At 39.6% G+C, this 19,071-nt stretch overlaps 1 protein-coding gene across 7 annotated transcripts in view; it reads left to right on the forward strand.

The window, feature by feature from the left end:
- UTRN (utrophin) overlaps window positions 1-19,071 on the forward strand; it is a 587,274-nt gene that overhangs the window by 533,950 nt on the left and 34,253 nt on the right. For all 7 annotated transcript variants that reach the window (XM_073337527.2, XM_073337525.2, XM_073337526.2 and 4 more), the window contains one exon: window positions 6,746-6,811. In XM_073337527.2, the coding sequence (XP_073193628.2) occupies window positions 6,746-6,811 (66 nt within the window). The remainder of the gene's footprint in view (window positions 1-6,745; window positions 6,812-19,071) is intronic.

Raw genomic sequence — 19,071 nt, forward strand, 5'->3', positions numbered from 1 at the left:
ATGACTTATTTGGTGGGGTGTCATAGGGGTCTGTCCTGGCTCCAGTACTTTTCAACATTTTCATTATTGACTTGCATAATGGAGTGAAGAGCAGCTTATACAAGTTATGGGTGACACCAAGCTGGGAGGGGTTGTGAACACTTTCAAGGAATGGATTAGAATTCAAAATGACCTTAATAAGTTGATCTGAAATGAACAATAAAGATATGTGCCACATGTTACACTTAGGAAAGAAAAATCAAATGCACAAATACTAAATGGGGAATAACTGACTAGAAAATAAGTACTGTCGACAAGGATTTGGCAGTCACAGTGGATCACAAATTACATATGAGCCAACAGTGTGATGCAGTTACAAAAAAGGCTAATATCATTTTGGCGTGTATTTCCAGGAGACATGGGGGGTAATTGTCTTGCTATGCTCAGCACTGGGGAGACATCAGCTGGAATACTATATATAGTTTTGGAGAGAGTGTAGAGGAGAGCTACAAAAATGATAAAAAGTTGAGAAGACCTGACCTAGGAGGAAAGGTTTAAAAAAAAACTGGGCATGGTTAGTGTTGAAAAAAGAAGACTGAGTGAGAACCTGATAACAGTCTTCAAATATATTAAGGGCAGTTACAAACAAGACTCTGATCAATTGTTCTCCATGTCCATTGAAGGTAGGACAAGAAGTAATGGGCTTAAGGATAGATATTAGGAAAAGCTTTCTAACTCTAAGTATATAGTTAAGTTCTGGAATAGGATTGCAAGGGAGATTGTGGAATCCTCATCACTTGAGGTTTAAAAAAACAGGTCAGACAAACATGCAACAGGGTTGATCTTGATATGCTTAGTCCTGCCTCAGCACAGGGAGCTGGACTAGATGACCACTTGAGATCCCTTCCAGCCTTACATTTCTATGATTATTAAAGGCTAAAATCATAAGCACTTTAGTTGCTCAGATATGCGCCATTCATGTGGGAAAATGTAGCACCAATATCCATGTGACAATAAAAAATAGGTCAGTGATATAATTACACACAAAAACATGCACAACTCCATTGAGCCCAACTTGAAACCAGACAAAAGCAAGGAAACTTGGATTTAAGAAATAAGTTGGCCTCCATCGGAGTGATGTCAGTATTTTTAGTCTGTCTATCCTTTATTCATCCTGTTGCACTTAGATTTTATGATTCATAGAGCCCAGGTGAAAACCACACTTCAAGATTACTGTAGAGCAGTAAGTGGTACCATAATAGATAATTCCATTAGTCCCATTTGTGATGACTCCATGCTGGCCTGACCAATCCTGATTATGGTCATACTGCTATAGAAAGGGGAGTTGGAAGTGTTCTGAACCACATGTTACTGATGGATGGGTCCTTGAGGATTACAGAACTATAACTGTACCTACCATGTTCAGAAGCTAAAAGAAAATGCTAATTACTTGTATAACTTGACCTTCTTAAATTAATGGAACTGTTTTCCTTCTATTAATATATGCTTAAGAGAAGTGAAATTATTTTAGTGACACCTTATCTTCTGCATGCCAGTTTTATATGCCTGCATATTAAAACTGGGTTGTTTTTTGTTATTGGTCCAACTGGTATTTCTCCTTCAAAATGCAGAACATTTATGATTGACCTGAGCTCTTGTGCTGAATTCCCCCTTTCAGTTACTTAGGGAAGGAGTCAAGTGTTTTAAAATATTCAACAAATATTGTTCATACTATAAATAGTAACATAATTTGTTTGCGTAGCTGGCAGTGACTATTCTGTGTAGGTTGTCTAATCTTCCATTCTAGGAGATTGCCAGAAAGATACCTCACAAGAAAAGGCACAATGACTATAGCTTTATTAAATCAATAAAAATGTAAACAAATGAAGGTGGTCTTTGCAGCAAAGCTGCAAAAGCAAAATTGATTGAAGCTGTCAATCTCAAGCCTTTTATTCTGATTGGCAGGTCCCAAAATCAAAATGGCTACTTAGATATATTGTCTGGCCCAGCCAGGCCTGGACCACAAGCCATGCTCCATTCCTGTAGCCCAACGGTTAGAGCTGTCTCTGAGGCAGACTTCGGGTGACCTCTGCTGGTTGGTCTCTCTGTCACAGCTACATATTGAGTCTCTCAGTTCTGGGGGATATACATCCCTCCTTGCCTACTGTCCCAGCCCAAGCAGCTGAATCAATTTAACCCCTAAGAAAGACTACCCCCACCTCAAAGATACAATATAAATGAGAAATGGGGCAACCTGAGCATGATTCTGGTTTCAGAACAGAAAAGAGTTAATAAACATACATTCAGCAATTAAGGACCAACACAATATCCCAAGGATAAGGACTCAGAATTTCTGGAGCAGAGAAGCATACAAATAATAAATAGCAACCAGGAGAGCATAATTCTAGACTCACTTCTTCTGCTGACTGGCATCAATAATTCTGTACATGTCACAACCCTAAAAATATTGGCGCCAAGATGTTATAAAAGGAGATATTTGTCTTCTTTATATCTTCTAGTGTCTCCTGCATTACACCAAATTAATTGTTAGAACTTTAATGATCTTAAACAAAAGTCTGGGTATTATCTTGCCCTTTAATACTCGACATGTATCAATGGTGGCTGTGTATCAGAACTGGGGTATAATCTAAAGCAGTAAAAGGTCTGTTCCAAAGCCCATTGACATCAATTAATTTCAACGGTCTTTCGATCAGAGCTCACATTTTCAGAGCTGCTCAAGTTTTAGTCATTTGTTGACCATTGACCTTTACATAAAAGCCAGATTTGTAAAATTTTTGGTGGGGATCAAGGGGTGAATCTTCCAGCAGTGATGTAGGGGATGGAGCACCCTATACTTGAGTGTCTGGGGGGTGGTGATCCCCCAGGTAAGAGAAAAAAATTAAAATAATCTCTGGACCTAACTCCCACTCCAGATGGAAAGATGGCAGCTCAATAAATGGGGCAAGCCCAGGAGGGCCCCCATTCCAGAAGAAGAAATGGTGGTTCAGTAACTTGGGCAGCCTGGTTACCAGGCCATCATCACTCATTCTGGAGCAGGCCCAGAAGCAGAAGATGTAGAGGAGGCAGCATGAGGAGGTGGCATCCTTGCTGCCTCCACCTATTCTTCTTCTAGGCCTGCACCAGGAGGAGAGGGGTACCCTGGGTTCCCTGTGGGTCTTCCCAGGTTACCAAGCCATCATCACTCATTCTGGAAGGGGGAGCTGGATCAGAAGTTCTGGAATGCTTTTCTGGCTCCAAAAGGAAGTTCCAGAACTCCGTTCTGGCACAGCTTGAATGCTGGTATGGGGGCTTTCTCCTCTGCGGGGGTGCCAGCTCCAAAGCAGCCCCAGAATATGGGTGGGGCATGGGACCCATGGGCCCATATAACCAGACAGTATAGATATTTATGGGAGTTGCATTGAACTAAAATGCCCATCCCTACATTTTGAAAACTTAGGGATACTTTCTTAAAATCATGTAGACATTTGTTTTACCAAGGATGTTTTAGTAAGTACCAATGTCCACCCTGTCTCTCCAGTCCAGAACCTGGGAGACTCTTCAGCTGTTCCCTGTCCCTTCTGCCAAACATGGAGGCCATATGTGAACCTCTATAAGAATAATTTCTTACGGTCTACAAAGCTAAAACTCTTGTCCCCATCATTTCCCAATATCCTCCTTCAACACACAGCCACAAATATAATCTCCCCTGCCTATCACTCTGTCCCCTCCCTCTTGCTTTTGAATCCATCCTCCGACCCCCATTTTTCCATCACATCATGTTCAAATGTCTTGTCCTCACTTTCAAGGCTCTTTGCAATGCTGCCCTTATTTATCTAGCTGCTTTTCTCTCACATTATATCACCCCCTCTGCCATGTCACCAGTGCTTACCTCATTAGTCCACTTTTTCCACAGCCATCCTCATTTTCCACCATTATGTCTATTTGAGGAGTTTTGTAAACTGTAATGATAGGCTCTGTGTGCTGTTGAGAACTGTTCCAAACATGTCTTCACAGGACTAAAATAACAGGGGAGGAAGTATGATGTAGTGGCTAGAGCAGGGGTGGGCAAACTACAGCCCGCAGGCCGAATCTGGCCCGCGAGCCGTTTTAAACTGGCCCACGAACTCCAGCCAGGGCACCGGGTCAGGGGCCACACCACATGGCTCAGCCATGCTCCAGCTGGGACACTGGGTTGGGGGCTGCACCACGTACCTCCTGGAAGCAGCCGCACGGCCACTCTCTGTGGGTCAGGGGCTGCTTCACACATAGGAGCTATAGGGATGTGCTGCTGCTTCCAGGAGCTGCTTGAGGTAAGTGCCGCTCAGAGCCTTCTCCCCACGCCCTAACCCTCTGCCCCACCCCTAGTCGCCCTCCTGCTCTCCAAACCCCTCGATCCCAGCATGGAGCACCTTCTTGCAACCCCAAACCTCTCATCCCCAGCTCCACCCCAGCCCTGATCTCCCTCCTGCCCTCCAGACCTCTCGGTCCCAGCTCAGAGCACCATCCTACACCCCAAACTCCTCATTCCCAGCCCTACTCCAGAGTCCACAGCCCCAACCAGAGCCCTCACCCCTCCCGCACCTCAACTTTGTGAGAATTCATGGCCTACCATACAATTTCTATTCCCCGATGTAGCCCTCAGGCCAAAAGTTTGCCCACCCCTGGGCTAGAACGCAGGCCTGGGAGTCAGAGGATCTGGGTCTATTCCTAGTTTTGCTACTGAGTTGCTGAGACACCTTGGGCAAGTCACTAAAGCACTCTGTGCCTCAGCTTGCCCTTCTGTGAAATAGTGATAGTTATGCCACTTTTCTATTTTACAGGGGTGCCTTGAAGTTAAATTTAGAATTTTTTTCAAGGCCACATAGATGCTTACGTGGGCAACATTACAGATGGAGACTAGGATTGTTATTACTGCAGGCTTATTCAGTGTGAGCTAATGCTGAAGATCTACAGGAGATCAAGGTCTAGAAATAGAGGATTATCTGAATGCCATCTTATGAGTTAAAAACGTGACTTCCAAATACACAATCCAGTCTAGATAGTGCTATTCCATCACATGCTATACCATGCCTCCACTTCAGTGGAATAAGGTGACCAAGAATATCAAGAGTCCTTTATCTTATAATAGGTTTTCCTTCATTGCCTCTAATTTTTTCAAAGAAGGCTAATTCATTTACAGATTAAATAACTTGCTCTTAGACAAAAAAGAAAACTAACAAAAATGAGCCATGGGGTGGTGCACACTATATTTTTCTTCAGTTCAAATATGTCTATATAATGTAAGTGGTAATTTTTCTTTATAGTGAATGCCATAGTAGCTTCCCTAGGATCCTAGAAATTAGAACAGGAAAAGAAAGACCTATTAGGTTATTTGGTCCAACTCCCAGAGGACAGAGGTAGTGCAGGTTTCAGGTCTCTGAACGGGAAGTACTCCTGGCGTGAGGAGGGAATTTCACTTTCCTGAGGTCAGTATAAGTTTGATGAAAGATATTTGATTGTTTCTGTTGTTCTTTATTTTATTTATTGCACATTAGAGTCATCATTATTTCCAACGTTAACTCAGTAAATCTCTTGTAACCAGGTTGAACTCCTTCAACTTCAGGCGTTTATCAACAAGATAAATCCAGCGCTGGAAATTCTTCTTGTCTTCTATTTTAATCTTCAGTGATTTCTTTAATTATTTTTAGTCAGTTATTGGATTTGAAAATGTTAAGAGACATCCTTCCGGTTTTGTAGACTCCAAGAGGGTGGTTCCATAGAAATATTCAGTAGAGTAATAAGGGGAGTTGTCTGTGCCACCCATGGATCTACACACACCATTAAATGTTTCTAGAATGGCTTGTATTCCTTTTATGCAGTGAAAACTACTGAATAGACCTGAAACAATTTCTAGCACATCTTTAAAGAAACAAATTACCAAGATGATGTTTGCTCCATGAGCGTTCAATTTAAATGATTGTCATTCTGTGTTCCTTATCTTATTCTTTCCATAATGCTGCGCAAACTATACAATAACAAGATAATATGTCTGCAAGATAGCATGACAAAAACAGTTTATATTTTTAATTTATAAAAATGTAATACCCAAACCTTTAAATTAATTCTATTAAAATGGGAAATACAGGCAATAGCTCCCCACGGTTATTCTATATTAATTTATGATTTTTCCAGGAATATGTCTGTTAATACTTTATAGGTCAATTTGTCCATTGTGCAATAGTATTTATTTGAGCATAGCTTCAAAGGTTCCATGATGATTGTGATAATGCTAATGAAAATCTAATGGTCTTCTATTGGATTGCCAAATAATGTACTTGCTGCAGATGAGTGGGCAGGCAGACTTTGTTAACTCACTTAGTTTTCTCATAAAAGTCCATCCATATCAGTGGTTCATACCACTGCGCTCTATTTTCTGGTTTCAGAGTAACAGGTGTGTTAGTCTGTATTCGCAAAAAGAAAAGGTGTACTTGTGGCACCTTAGAGACTAACCAATTCTGTTTTCTGTGGATAAACCTATAATGTCACCATATTTTCTAGTTTTGTTAAAATACTTGGAACACCTTAGTTATTAGTGTGTTTTTGTTATCCATCCATCCATCCATCCATCCATCCATCCACATTGCCTTTTCTGTGAACTACCAGCAGTTTAGGGGTTCAACCCTCATCAACTTCAAGAATTGGCATATCTGAAACACTCCCAAATAGAATGATCCCAGTCTGTTTTCTATGCATGGTCTCCCAAAGTCACATTTCTCTTTTCTTTCAGGCTGGCACAAATGGAAAGGACCAATGGTTCCTTGTTGACAGACAGCAGCTCCACCACAGGAAGTGTGTAAGTAAATCAAGCAATTAGAGCTACTGGGAAAGGCCAACTCATTTGATTATAAATGTCTAATTAATATAATCTTCATTGGTTGCAGTGCTGAATTTTAGTCCCAATCAAAGTAGGTAATAAATGGGGCGCAAAAAAGCCTGCATAAATTTTATGCTTCCAAGCAGTAATGGTATAAATTGGCAGGGTTTGTTCAGCTTGATGTGTCATTTAGTGAAGTGGTTCTGCCTCAAGAAATTGGATCATTTCAGCTGAAAGGCACATATAAATTCATTCTAGTTTAGCCCATTAATTTAAAGGAGAAAAAAGTTATTCAGTAGAGGAATATACAGTGCTAGAACTGTGTTGTTACTTATGCAGAACAATTATATTGATTTTGCCAGCTATTGGCTCATCTACACGGAGACACATTGTTATTAGCGTTATGGGATATTTTGCTTATAAAAAGCTTTAATTGAGATGAACTGATGTGCTGAATAAAAAAGATACCAAATTCCTGATAGATTAAATATGAATAATTTTTCATTGTCAAGCAAAAATATTTGAAAAACTTCTTATGTCTGTGCCAAGACCGAAATTGGGAGCTTTGTGAACGTCCAAGCATAGGAAGATAAATCCTGCCTCTTTTTAGCTATTTGTGATATTATCAGCTCTTGCAGGGGAAACACAGATCTTTGTTGTTCAATTTTCATTAGGTAGAAAGCCCTTTCATTTTTAAAATTAATGTATTTATTATTTTAAAACCTAATCATGTATTACGTTTAAGTATGACTTTCATTAGTGATTTGAAATTTCAAAAAGTTTGTTTCAAAGAAACATTTAAGTTTACCTTGAAGTCTTCTCCATACTCCTGCACACTTGGTGCATTCTCGCTCTCACAATTTTTAAGCTACTAAATCTGTTTTCACATATTTCCTTACTAGTGAGTTCATCAGTGACTGGAATGCAGAGCTATCCTTTCTTGGTTCACTTGAAAAACTTGCAAACTCACTGCCTTTTGGCTTGTATTCATAAAAGGAAAAATTGAAAGCTGCTAAATGCCTACACATTTGGTTGAGTAGTTTATTTCCCAGTTAATGAATCTAATAAGATGGCGAGACAGATACACCATGTATTCTAACATTTAAAACATAATTTGCACATGTAATATTTTATTAGTAATTCATCCCCTCTTTTGTCCTAAGATTTTGAATGTTTAAAACTCCTGGGTCTGAAATTGGTCTCAAGCCTCATAACAAAGGTTAATTCAGTAAATTCTGTCTATTATGATGCTGGGATGACTTCCAAGTTTAGGTCCTGATTCTGTAGAGAAAAGTTACACATGTGCTTAAGTATTTGTAAGAGCAGAGCCATAGGTGTCAAGGAGGGCAGCAACACTAACTCTTTCTTTCCAGTTGCGCCCTGGTTCTGATTACAGGTATTTTTCAGGCTTTACTTGAGATGTGCTTGAACTGGAATAATTGGATCCAATAACTAAATAAATAACCCCCACAAAATTGAAAAGTGTTTTGATTTAAAATTTTGATTTGGCCCTGTGACAGTCTGCTGGGGCTCCCAGAATTGTGAGTTACTGCTACTCCTCTGAGCCTCAGCAAGTGAAAGTTTTGCTACTGCTAAGTTGTATGACATACTAGCCTGTCTGCTCTGCCAGCAAACTCTTCAGGATTCTGCCAGTCCAGACCTTGCCTTGTAGGTAACAAACAGTGAAGCCCCAACTCCTGAGTTCCCTAGAGATGTCTCCCTGCCGTGTCTAGCCCCCTTACAGAATGCTCACAGAAGTTAAGTTTACTGCTCTTTAAAGAGTCAGTAAGCAACAGCTCATTAATTTAGCTGGAATTTGACAAATTCTCTTATTTCAATCACAGCACTGTGTTGGTTTATATTATTAGTAAAACAAGTTTATCTAATAAAAGGACATAGGATTAAGTGATACCAAGTAGAAGGAATAAAGATAGAATGGGGCACGAGCAAACAAAAGTAAAAATATACTTCTAAGACCAAAATCTGATTTAATAAAGTAGCGTCTCTTGTTCAAAGAAGTGTTTCTCACCAAGTCTCTTTTCCAACATAGCTGACTGGACTCTCTAGCCAGGACCTTGCTCAGTTCCTTTACCTCTTCAGGTGAAGAATACCAAAATGACTTTGTTTCCGCTTATATCTCCTAAAGTTTATTGACCCTGTTACAAGAAGCAGGACGTTTTCCTGCTGTTCTTCTCTTCCTGTTGATTTTCCATTCTCCCCCACTGATTCATATGTAAACAGGGCTTCCATTGTTTTGATTCCATAATGCTTAATTTTACATTGGAGACAGCTGCCCTCCCTTCTGTTTGAGAGAAAACCTGTTTCTCCATGTGTTTGGTCCCACTTTAAAGCATAATATCAGTGAGTATCCATAATTCCTTATATAGTGTTAATGCATACATTTCACAATGGTTTTAATCAACAGTGTGTCCCAGGTTTACTGAATACACTTTTATAATACAGGAATATCGTATACAATTAGTTGATTCAATTGCTTATCATTTGAAGTTCAGACCCCCTTTGGATAGCCCTGTAAACCTTTGAAATGTATTCTTCTGTAGCATTTCCCCAGATAAAGTTTCTCTCTTCTGCTGGGGCATGGGCAGCATGCTGTCTTCTCCCCTGCTTACTAGCTTTATTTAGCTTCTATGTAAATGTACCTTCATTGTCTCCACCTGACAAGCAAATGCACATTCTTTGTCTAAGGCAGACTGGGCTTGTGCATTGCTTTCCAAACACATTTTAAGAACATAATTCTAGTACGTATTTATTATTCTAGTACATACCCCATACATACACCACTCAATGATTATCAGTATCTTACCACTTTGTATATGATACTTTACATGAAATCTTTTAGATTCAGATTATGACAACAGTGTGTTGGCTATAATAAGTATGTAATGCTTGACAAGACTTGATGACACAGAGTGGTGAACCATCAATGGGCCCCTGTCACAGGCCCACTGTAGATATAGAAGACATCTATGAAATTCAGATCCAGATCCCAGTTCAGGTCCTGAACTTCTGTAATACCTGGGATTTTGGTTCAGGCCCATCTGAAGGTTTTTTAGATACAACATACCACAGAAATGAAATCTCTGGATGTGAATAACCTGAACTTTATGGGGTGGCTGAAATTTAGGTCAAAATTTTTAATCTCAGGCTCATCTAATATAAACCTATCTGGGCAAAATCCCTATATCTTAGTGCATTCTGCTGGGCCTCAGGAGAGAATTACTGATTTGTAAATCAAATTCTGTACTGCTCATAATCAGAGCTCTGTTATTTGGTATTATTTTATTGATCCCTGAGAGTCCTTCAGTGTATTGCAAACTTGTAATAGGGGCAAAGTCACTTTTAACATTGGAAAGTTGCTACTTCTGTCTTGTCAGCTGAACCCTGTTAATGAGCTTGTTAACACACTTTCATGCTCTAAAGCAGTGGTTCTCAAAGCCGGTCTGCCGCTTGTTCAGGGAAAGCCCCTGGCAAGCTGGACCGGTTTGTTTACCTGCCGCGTCTGCAGGTTCAGCTGATCATGGCTACCACTGGCCGTGGTTCACCACTCCAGGCCAATGGGGGCTGCGGGAAGGGCGGCCAGCACATAAGCATGGAAAGTGTCCAATGCAGAGTGTCCAAAATGTGTCTAAATCAAGCAAAATATTAGGACCTTCCTGATGTAAATCTGTTAAAGAAAAGGAGAATTTTTTTTCCTTCATAGCCTTTGCTACATTAATTCTGGAAGAATGTTCTAAACATTTGAACAAGGGGGTCCTGTTAATTTTTCTTGTAGGTTAATTTAGTTTTAGCTGGGGCTATCAATTAATCGCAGTTAACTCAGGCGAATAACTAAAAAAAATTAATCTCTGTGAAAAAAATTAATCGTGATTAATCACACTGTTAAACAATAGAATAGGAATTGAAAGTTATTAAATATTTTTGGATGTTTTTCTACATTTTCAAATATATCGATTTCAATTACAACACAGAATACAAAGTACTCACTCAATATAATTTTTAATTAAAAATGTTTGCACTGTAAAAATGCTAAAAGAAATAGCATTTTTCAATTCACCTCCTATGAGTACTGTAGTGCAATCTCTTTATCATGAAAGTGCAACTTACAAATGTAGGGGGTTTTTTTTACATAACTACGCTCAAAAACAAAACAACATAAAACTTTACCGCCTACAAGTCCACCTAGGGTATGTCTACACTACCCGCTGGATTGGTGGGAAGCAATCGATCCAGCGGGGATTGATTTATCACATCTACTCTAGACTTGATAAATCAACCCCGAGTACTCTCCCGTCGACTCCTGTACTCCAGCTCCACGAGAGGCGCAGGCGGAGTCAATGGGGAAGCGGCAGCAGTCAACTCACCGCGGAGAAGACACCACTGTAAGTCGATCTAAGTACGTCGACTTCAGCTATGTTGTTCACGTAGCTGAAGTTGCGTAACTTAGATCGATTCCTCCGCCCCACCCCCCAGTGTAGACCAGGCCTCAGTCCTACTTCTTGTTCAGCCCATAGCTAAGCAAAACAAGTTTGTTTACATTTACGGGAGATAATGCTGCCCACTTCTTAATTACAATGTCACCTGAAAGTGAGAATAGGCGTTCACTTGGCACTGTTGTAGCTGCCATTGCAAGATATTTACATGACCGATGTGCTAAAGATTCATATGTCTCTTCATGCTTCAGTCATCGTTCCAGAGGACATGCTTCCATGTTGATGAAGCTCATTTAAAAAAAAAAAAAAGCGTTCATTAAATTTATGACTGAACTCCTCAGGGGAGAATTGTACGTCTCCTGCTCTGTTTTACCTGCATTCTGCCATATATTTCATGTTATAGCAGTCTCGGATGATGACCCAGTACATGTTGTTCGTTTTAAGAACACTTTCACTAAAAATTTGACAAAATGCGACGAAGATACCAATGTGAAATTTCTGCAGATAGCTACAGCACTTGACGCAAGATTTAAGAATCTGAAGTGCCTTCCAAAATCTGAGAGGGACGAGGTGTGGAGCATGCTTTCAGAAGTCTTAAAAGAGCAACACTCTGATGCAGAAACTACAGAACCCAAACTGCCAAAAAAAGAACATCAACCTTCTGCTGGTGGCATCTGACTCAGATAATGAAAACGAACGTGTGTCAGTCCACACTTCTTTGGATTGTTAGCTCGCAGAACTCGTCATCAGCATGGACCTATGTCCTCTGGAATGGTGGTTGAAGCATCAAGGGACGTATGAATCATTAGCACATCTAGCATGTAAATATCATGAGACGCCAGCTACAACAATGCCATACAAACACCTGTTCTCGCTTTCAGGTGCCATTGTAAACAAGAAGCAGGCAGCATTATCTTCTGGTAATGTAAACCAATTTGTTTGTTTGAGCGATTGGCTGAACAAGATGTAGGACTAATTGGACTTGTAGGCTCTAAAGTTTTACATTGTTTTATTTTTGAATGCAGGTTTTTTTGGTACATAATTCTACATTTGTAAGTTCAACTTTCATGATAAAGCAATTGCACTACGTTATTTCTATTAGGTGAATTGAAAAATACTATTTCTTTTGTTTTTTACAGTGCAAATATTTGTAATAAAAATAAATACAAAATGAGTGCTGTACACTTTGTATTCTGTGTTGTAATTGAAATCAATATGTTTGAAAATGTAGAAAACATCCAAAATATTTAAGTAAATGATGTTCTATTGTTTAACAGCACAATTAATCGTGATTAATTTTTTTAATCATTAATTTTTTTAATCGTTTGACATCCCTAGTTTTAGCAAATACAGCTAAATCTAATGGCTATTCATTTATAAAATAGATTATTCCCCTTTGTTGAATCTAAACTCAGAATGATCATGAGGAAAAAGATTAAGATATTCCTCATACTCTTTCCCCAAATGTTCTGGTGTCTCACAGAGATCCTGGTCATGTCGTTTGAGAAACACTGGTTTAGTGTAGTAAATGGAAAATGAACATTATTGAGAAAATAATTATTTTGAATTTATACTCATTTTAATCTATAGCATTAATGAAATAAGTTGTAATGATCTGCATAAAGCAATAGGCCAAAACTCAGTACTGTATCAGTAAATACTGATAATTTTTGTTAACATAACTAACTTTTTCTTCTCTTCTACTTTTTAAATGTTTGTGAAATGCCACAATGTATAATTAGAAGTAACTTTTTATATTATCCTATATAACTATTCTATCAAATCTGTACATGTACCATACCTAAAAGGTTGAGATCTATTTAGAATATGCACATATGTCTGCTACGACAGACAATACATTTCTCATTAATCCCTTTGCTGTTAGTCTCACTCCACACCTTCTATGCTGCCAATGCTGGTGAACATGCCACCAAAAACTGTGCCGTGTTAGAACTTACCTTGAACATTCAGCAGCACAGCAGCTGTGTTCTCCCTCAAAGTGCCTAAATCAGCTAGTGACAATCAAGAAATTAAAGACCATCCAGTCAGAGAGAGAAATTAATTTCAGTTGGCAATAAATTGGGAAAAGAACAGATAAGCAAAAGTGAAAGCGGGAGAGAGAAATTTTGACAACGATGTTGAACCTTCAGGATTTTGCTATTTTTCACAACAATGCTAGGTCAAAGGGGGAAATACAATTATCACCAGCACGTTCAGGTTAGTGCATAAGATTTAATTTACTATCTGGTTTTCTCAATCAAATAGAATCAAGAATCCACCAGAGCTCAGAATGATTCTGTCAGAAAGACTTGATCTTTTTTTAGAGCTCAGACTGAATGCTCTGAAAGACGTGGGAAACTACACCCATTTGCCCCTTATTCTCCATATACTTATGCATACAATCTATACACACCTATTTAAAGATATCCACACACACACACACACACACACACACACAGAATAGCGTGTTTCAAGTGCAGGTTTCCATGGCTTGTTACGTGAGATGCACCTCTCTTAAATTTGACCTTCCTGCAGCCCATTTTTACACCTTAGTGCTGTCATTCTGCTAAATGGCACAGGCACTAAACACTACAGTGCAGTCTTATAACTTCTCCATCTTCATGATCCTGATTTTGAATCAAAGTAAGCTGAAAATCTACAGTGGAATAACTACTGAAAAAGGCTGAGGAGTTGATTTTGATTCTCTGCTTTTAGAGGTTGTTGCCTACCGTCCCCTATCAGTTCTGGAAAAGAAAGTGTAATGGATTCGCAATATCAAAATGTTTGTTTGCCAGAGTGCATTTGCTGCTTCCTTGTCTTGTAGGCCATTCTGTCATCATGAAACCCTGAATTAAAACTCCAGTGCCACTAATAGATCTATCTTAATTACTGTCATGAGATTTGTTAGTGCAGACACAAGGTCCTGCCTTTCAGACCAATAATTTAGTGAGGCAGACAGAAGGTTGAGGGAGAGATACATAGCAAAGATTCATCTTTTCCTTAAGTAGATTTCTTCCTTTATCTGGTGTTCATTGAACAGGAATGTTATCTGTAAGAATGTGCCGCTTATAATGGACAAATCAATACTTCCAATCTTTGTCCTCTGTATTCCATGTGAGGTAGCCACAGTGAGAGAGAAGGGGAGAAAATCTCTTGTCCTGAATGAATATGATTGTAGAGTTCGAAATAAAAAAAAAATTAGTAGTTTTTTTTATCAGTTTGTATTTATCTGTTGCAGTCACAGCAGCTAGTAGCAGTACCATGAGGGTTCTGTCAGACATTATCATTTGTAAATTTCATTTTTCAGTGTCTTATAAATGTTATGCAAAAATTCACAGATTATCACGTCATGCCAGAAATGACAGAACAGGACTTTAACATATAAGAATTCAGCTTTGGGAGCACTTTTTAAAAAAGTTCTATTTTAGACGTCAGTGCTTAATGAATAAATTTGTAATTTAGACAGTGCTTTTTTGGTATCTATTTAAAAACTAATTCAAGTAGCCAAAATAGAAATATTTTACTTCGTGTATCACCTGAACTTTTCACAAAAACGTCTCTCTCTCACCATAAGGATGTCTCTGCACTTCGAAATGATGCCATTCGTTCACAACAGCCCTGAAGAAATAGTTGCACTCATCAGTTAAATGAATGTTTTAGACCATCTTTTTTAAAAACAAAAAACAAAAAACTTGATTTCACAATGTTCTGTCTCTTCGGTCTGGTTCAGTGCTGTGTTGTGGCACTCGCTTCTCACCTGAAGAGTGAGGCTAGAATTGCCAGCATTTCTCAGTATGTCCAAGAACATGCCGCTTTGAGTGGGGTGATTCTGTATGGCTTCCAGGATTTTAAGAAGCACAAGTTCATGGGTCCAGATCTAATGCATCCAAGGATGCTGAGGGAGTTAGCTAGTATGATTGCAGAGCCATTGGCCATTATCTTTGAAAAGTCGTGGTGATTGGGGGAGGTCCCAGAGGATTGGAAAAAGGCAAATATAGTGCCCATATTTTAAAAAGGGGGAAAAAGAACCTGGGGAACTACAGACCAGTCAGCCTCACTTCAGTCCCTGGCAAAATCATGGAGCAGGTCCTCAAGGACTCCATTTTGAAGCACTTGGAGAAGAGGAAGGTGATCAGGAACAGTCAACATAGATTCACCAAGGGCAAGTCATGCCTGACCAACCTGGTTGCCTTCTATGATCAGATAACTGGCTCTCTGGATATGGGGAAAGTGGTGGATGTGATATATCTTGACTTTAGCAAAGCTTTTGATACGGTCTCCCACAGTATTCTTGCCAGCAAGTTAAAAAAGTATGGATTGGATGAATGGACTATAAGGTGGATAGAAAGCTGGCTAGATTGTCAGGCTCAATGGGTAGTGATCAACAGCTTGATGTGTAGTTGGCAGCTGGTATCAAGCGGAGTGTCCCAGGGGTCAGTCCTGGGGCCGGTTTTGTTCAACATCTTTATTAATTGCACTCTCAGCAAGTTCACAGATGACATTAAAATGAGGGGAGCGGTAAATATGCTGGAGTATAGGGATAGGGTCCGGAGTGACCTAGACACATTGGAGGGTTGGGCCAAGAGAAATCTGATAAAGTTCAACAGAGACAAGTGCAGAGCCCTGCACTTAGGAAGGAAGAATCCCATGCACCGCTACAGGCTGGGGACCAACTGGCTAAGCGGCAGTTCTGGAGTAAAGGACTTGGGGATTACAGTGAACAAGAAGCTGGATATGAGTCAGCAGTGTGCCCTTGTTGCCAAGAAGGCCAATGGCATATTGGGCTGCATTAGTAGGAGCATTGTCAGCAGATTAAGGGAAGTGATTATTCCCCGCTGTTCGGCACTGGTGAGGCTACACGTGGAGTACAGTTTTGGTCCCCCAACTACAGAAGGGATGTGGACAAATTGGAGAGAGTCCAGCGGAGGGCAATGAAAATGATTAGGGGGCTGGGGCACATGACTTACGAGGAGAGGCTGAGGAAACCAGGGTTATTTAGTCTGCAGAAGAGAAGAGTGAAGGGGGGTTCCAAAGAGGATGGAGCTAGGCTGTTCTCAGTGGTCGCAGATGACAGAACAAGAAGCAATGGTCTCAAGTTGCAGTGCAGGAAGTCCAGGTTGGATATTAGGAAACACTATTTCACTAGGAGGGTGGTGAAGCACTGGACTGGGTTACCTAGGAAGGTGGTGGAACCTCCATCCATAGAGGTTTTTAAGGCCCGGCTTGACAAAACCTTGGCTGGGATGATTTAGTTGGTGTTGGTCCTGCTTTGAGCAGGGAATTGGACTAGATGACCTCCTGAGGTCTCTTCCAACCCTAATATTCTATGATTCTATTCTATGAAGCCCTACAAATATTCTAGGGCTTTATGCAACATCATAATTTCCCTTGAAATACACTTAAGCAATAATCTTAGTTATAACTGGAGAATATTTTTAAGGTGGATAAAGGAAGAACATGGGCAAGCTACTGCAGTTTTTCACTAATGTTTTAGGATCTGCTCTAAAGTCCATTGAGGTCAATAAAAAGATTCCCACTGGTCTTTGAATCAGGCCTTTAGTTTGTAACTAGGTTATTGGAAAAGAAGCAATTATGAGTTTCACTGAGTTATGAAAGTAGCTGGGAGAAGAAAGGACAAAGGGGCTTGTTTTTGTAAGTATAAGAAAAATGAAAAAACAACCTGCACATTGATCTCTTTCTACCCCTGCCAACAGTGTTAATCAATAAGGCTAAGATTTTGTCATGCATATTTTTAGTAAAAGTCAGACAGGTCACAGGCAATAAAGAAAAATTCACTGGACCCCGTGACCTATTCGTGACTTTTACTAAAAATATGCATGACAAAATGGAGAACTATGGGGTCCTCACACCAACCCGAAGGGCCCGGCTCTGAGCTTGCGGCTTCCCCCCACTGCCCATGGGTCCAAGCTCAGGGCACCGCCACCGCCCATGGCTGCTCCAAGTTCCGGGACATCCCTGCTGCCCTGCCGCCCACAACAGCTGGGAGCTGTGGGGTCCATCCGCGATGGCAAGGAGCTCCTGGGGGCCCCACTGCCCAGTGTCCAGGAGCTCTGAGGCATCCCTGCACCAGTTGAGAGATTATTACACAAAACAGGAGCATAGAGGAAGGAGCTTCTCATCTCTATTCTGTTTTTAATTCTTGTAACATAAATGAATGCATGTGGACTGAAACAGCATGAATTGAAACAATTGACAGGACTGTCACATGATATAGGTGGAATTGGTGGTTTTTCACTTTGGGTTACTTAACATATAAGTATTTGATAAAAACCCCAAACTTTCATACCTAAATGACAAGAAGTAAATCCAGCTAGAGTCAAGAAGCAGAAGCCCACGTAACAGCTTATAGTGAGTAGTTTACTTATACTCAAGCAGAGAAATATTGGAGATATTTCCATTTTACTCTAACATAGGAACTAGTGTACAGGAAGACGTACTGGAAGCAAATACTCAATGAGCTTACACCAGTCACTTAGTAGAAGTGATCCTCTAATAAAGAGCAGAAAACTACTGCATACATTTGTGGATATTTTGGCACTGTCTCTAGGAGGTTACCTAATAGCAGTGGTCTTTTGCACAGATTTTGCTGTGTATGCAGTGAGCTATCAGGAAAGTCCTTGCCTCAGCAGTGTACCCAGTTAAAGAAGGTTTAACATACATACACACTCAGTTTATGTTCATAATTCTCATTAGGGCTTATATACATTACCTAAATGCATTTGTGAGAATAGAGAATGCCCTTCATGATGATGACTTGATGTATCTTTGAGAAGTCATTGCCATCCATAAAGATGGCTTGTAATTCACATATATGAGTGTTTAATTCCTCTTGGTTACCAACCACCACAACTGTGGTTTGTCTCTCATCAAAGGAGTCTGCTTCTAAGCAGCTATTTTTTCAAATAATTAAAATGTGACTGTACATTTGAATGTTTTGGGATGAATGGTATTACATAAGTGTGTGTTGCTTATTGGCCCTATTCTATTAAAAAAAGGTCTCTTTAAATGTTCCATTACATTTGATATCAAAAATAAATATTTTCCACATAACCAGTTGTCATTTTAAGTATGTCCAGTATAGGGCATTGGCTCAGGTTACTTTTGGTTATGTCCATTGCACCATTAGTTGGATCAAGGAGTTATGGGTTAGTTCGTTGACGAAAAACTCATAACAAGAGATAAACGTTGTTGATGAGAAATAGTTTGTGTAGCAGGATGCTACTGTTTGTCTAAATTAGACCCAACAACGTTGTATGTTCATTTTTAAGAAAATAAATCACTTCCAAGTTCCTCAGAACAGCAAATATCTGTTTTAACTCCAATTAGTATTTTTATTATTTCATGAAAAGACTTTCAGTAAGTTTATTCCAAAATAGGTGTCTGAGTGGGACAAGGACTTCCCTCTTTGGGAAGACAGAGGTCAATACTAGGAGCATTTTGCAGAGGTTTTTTTGTAATAGCCTAAGACAGATGTTAGCATTAGAATTCTCTCAGCCGTAGTTATGCTGGGTGAATTGTAATTGTTTCAATCAAAAATGGCAAAGAATTTATTATTCCTAATAAATGTCTAAAATGTAACCTTTAAATGAAAGAGTGTTGAAGACATGAATTAAGGAAAGAGATGGCTATACATTCAATAATAAATAGTTTATGGTTTAGTCTTTTTATCTTTCTGAATTATGGATTATTTTTAGAGGAATTGGTTTTTATTTTCACACACAGAACTTTCATCATATCTTTTTGCTGTTAACCATTTTCTCCCATGTA

The sequence above is a fragment of the Lepidochelys kempii genome, chromosome 3 (genome assembly GCF_965140285.1).
Source record: "Lepidochelys kempii isolate rLepKem1 chromosome 3, rLepKem1.hap1, whole genome shotgun sequence".
Classification (NCBI taxonomy): domain Eukaryota; kingdom Metazoa; phylum Chordata; order Testudines; family Cheloniidae; genus Lepidochelys; species Lepidochelys kempii.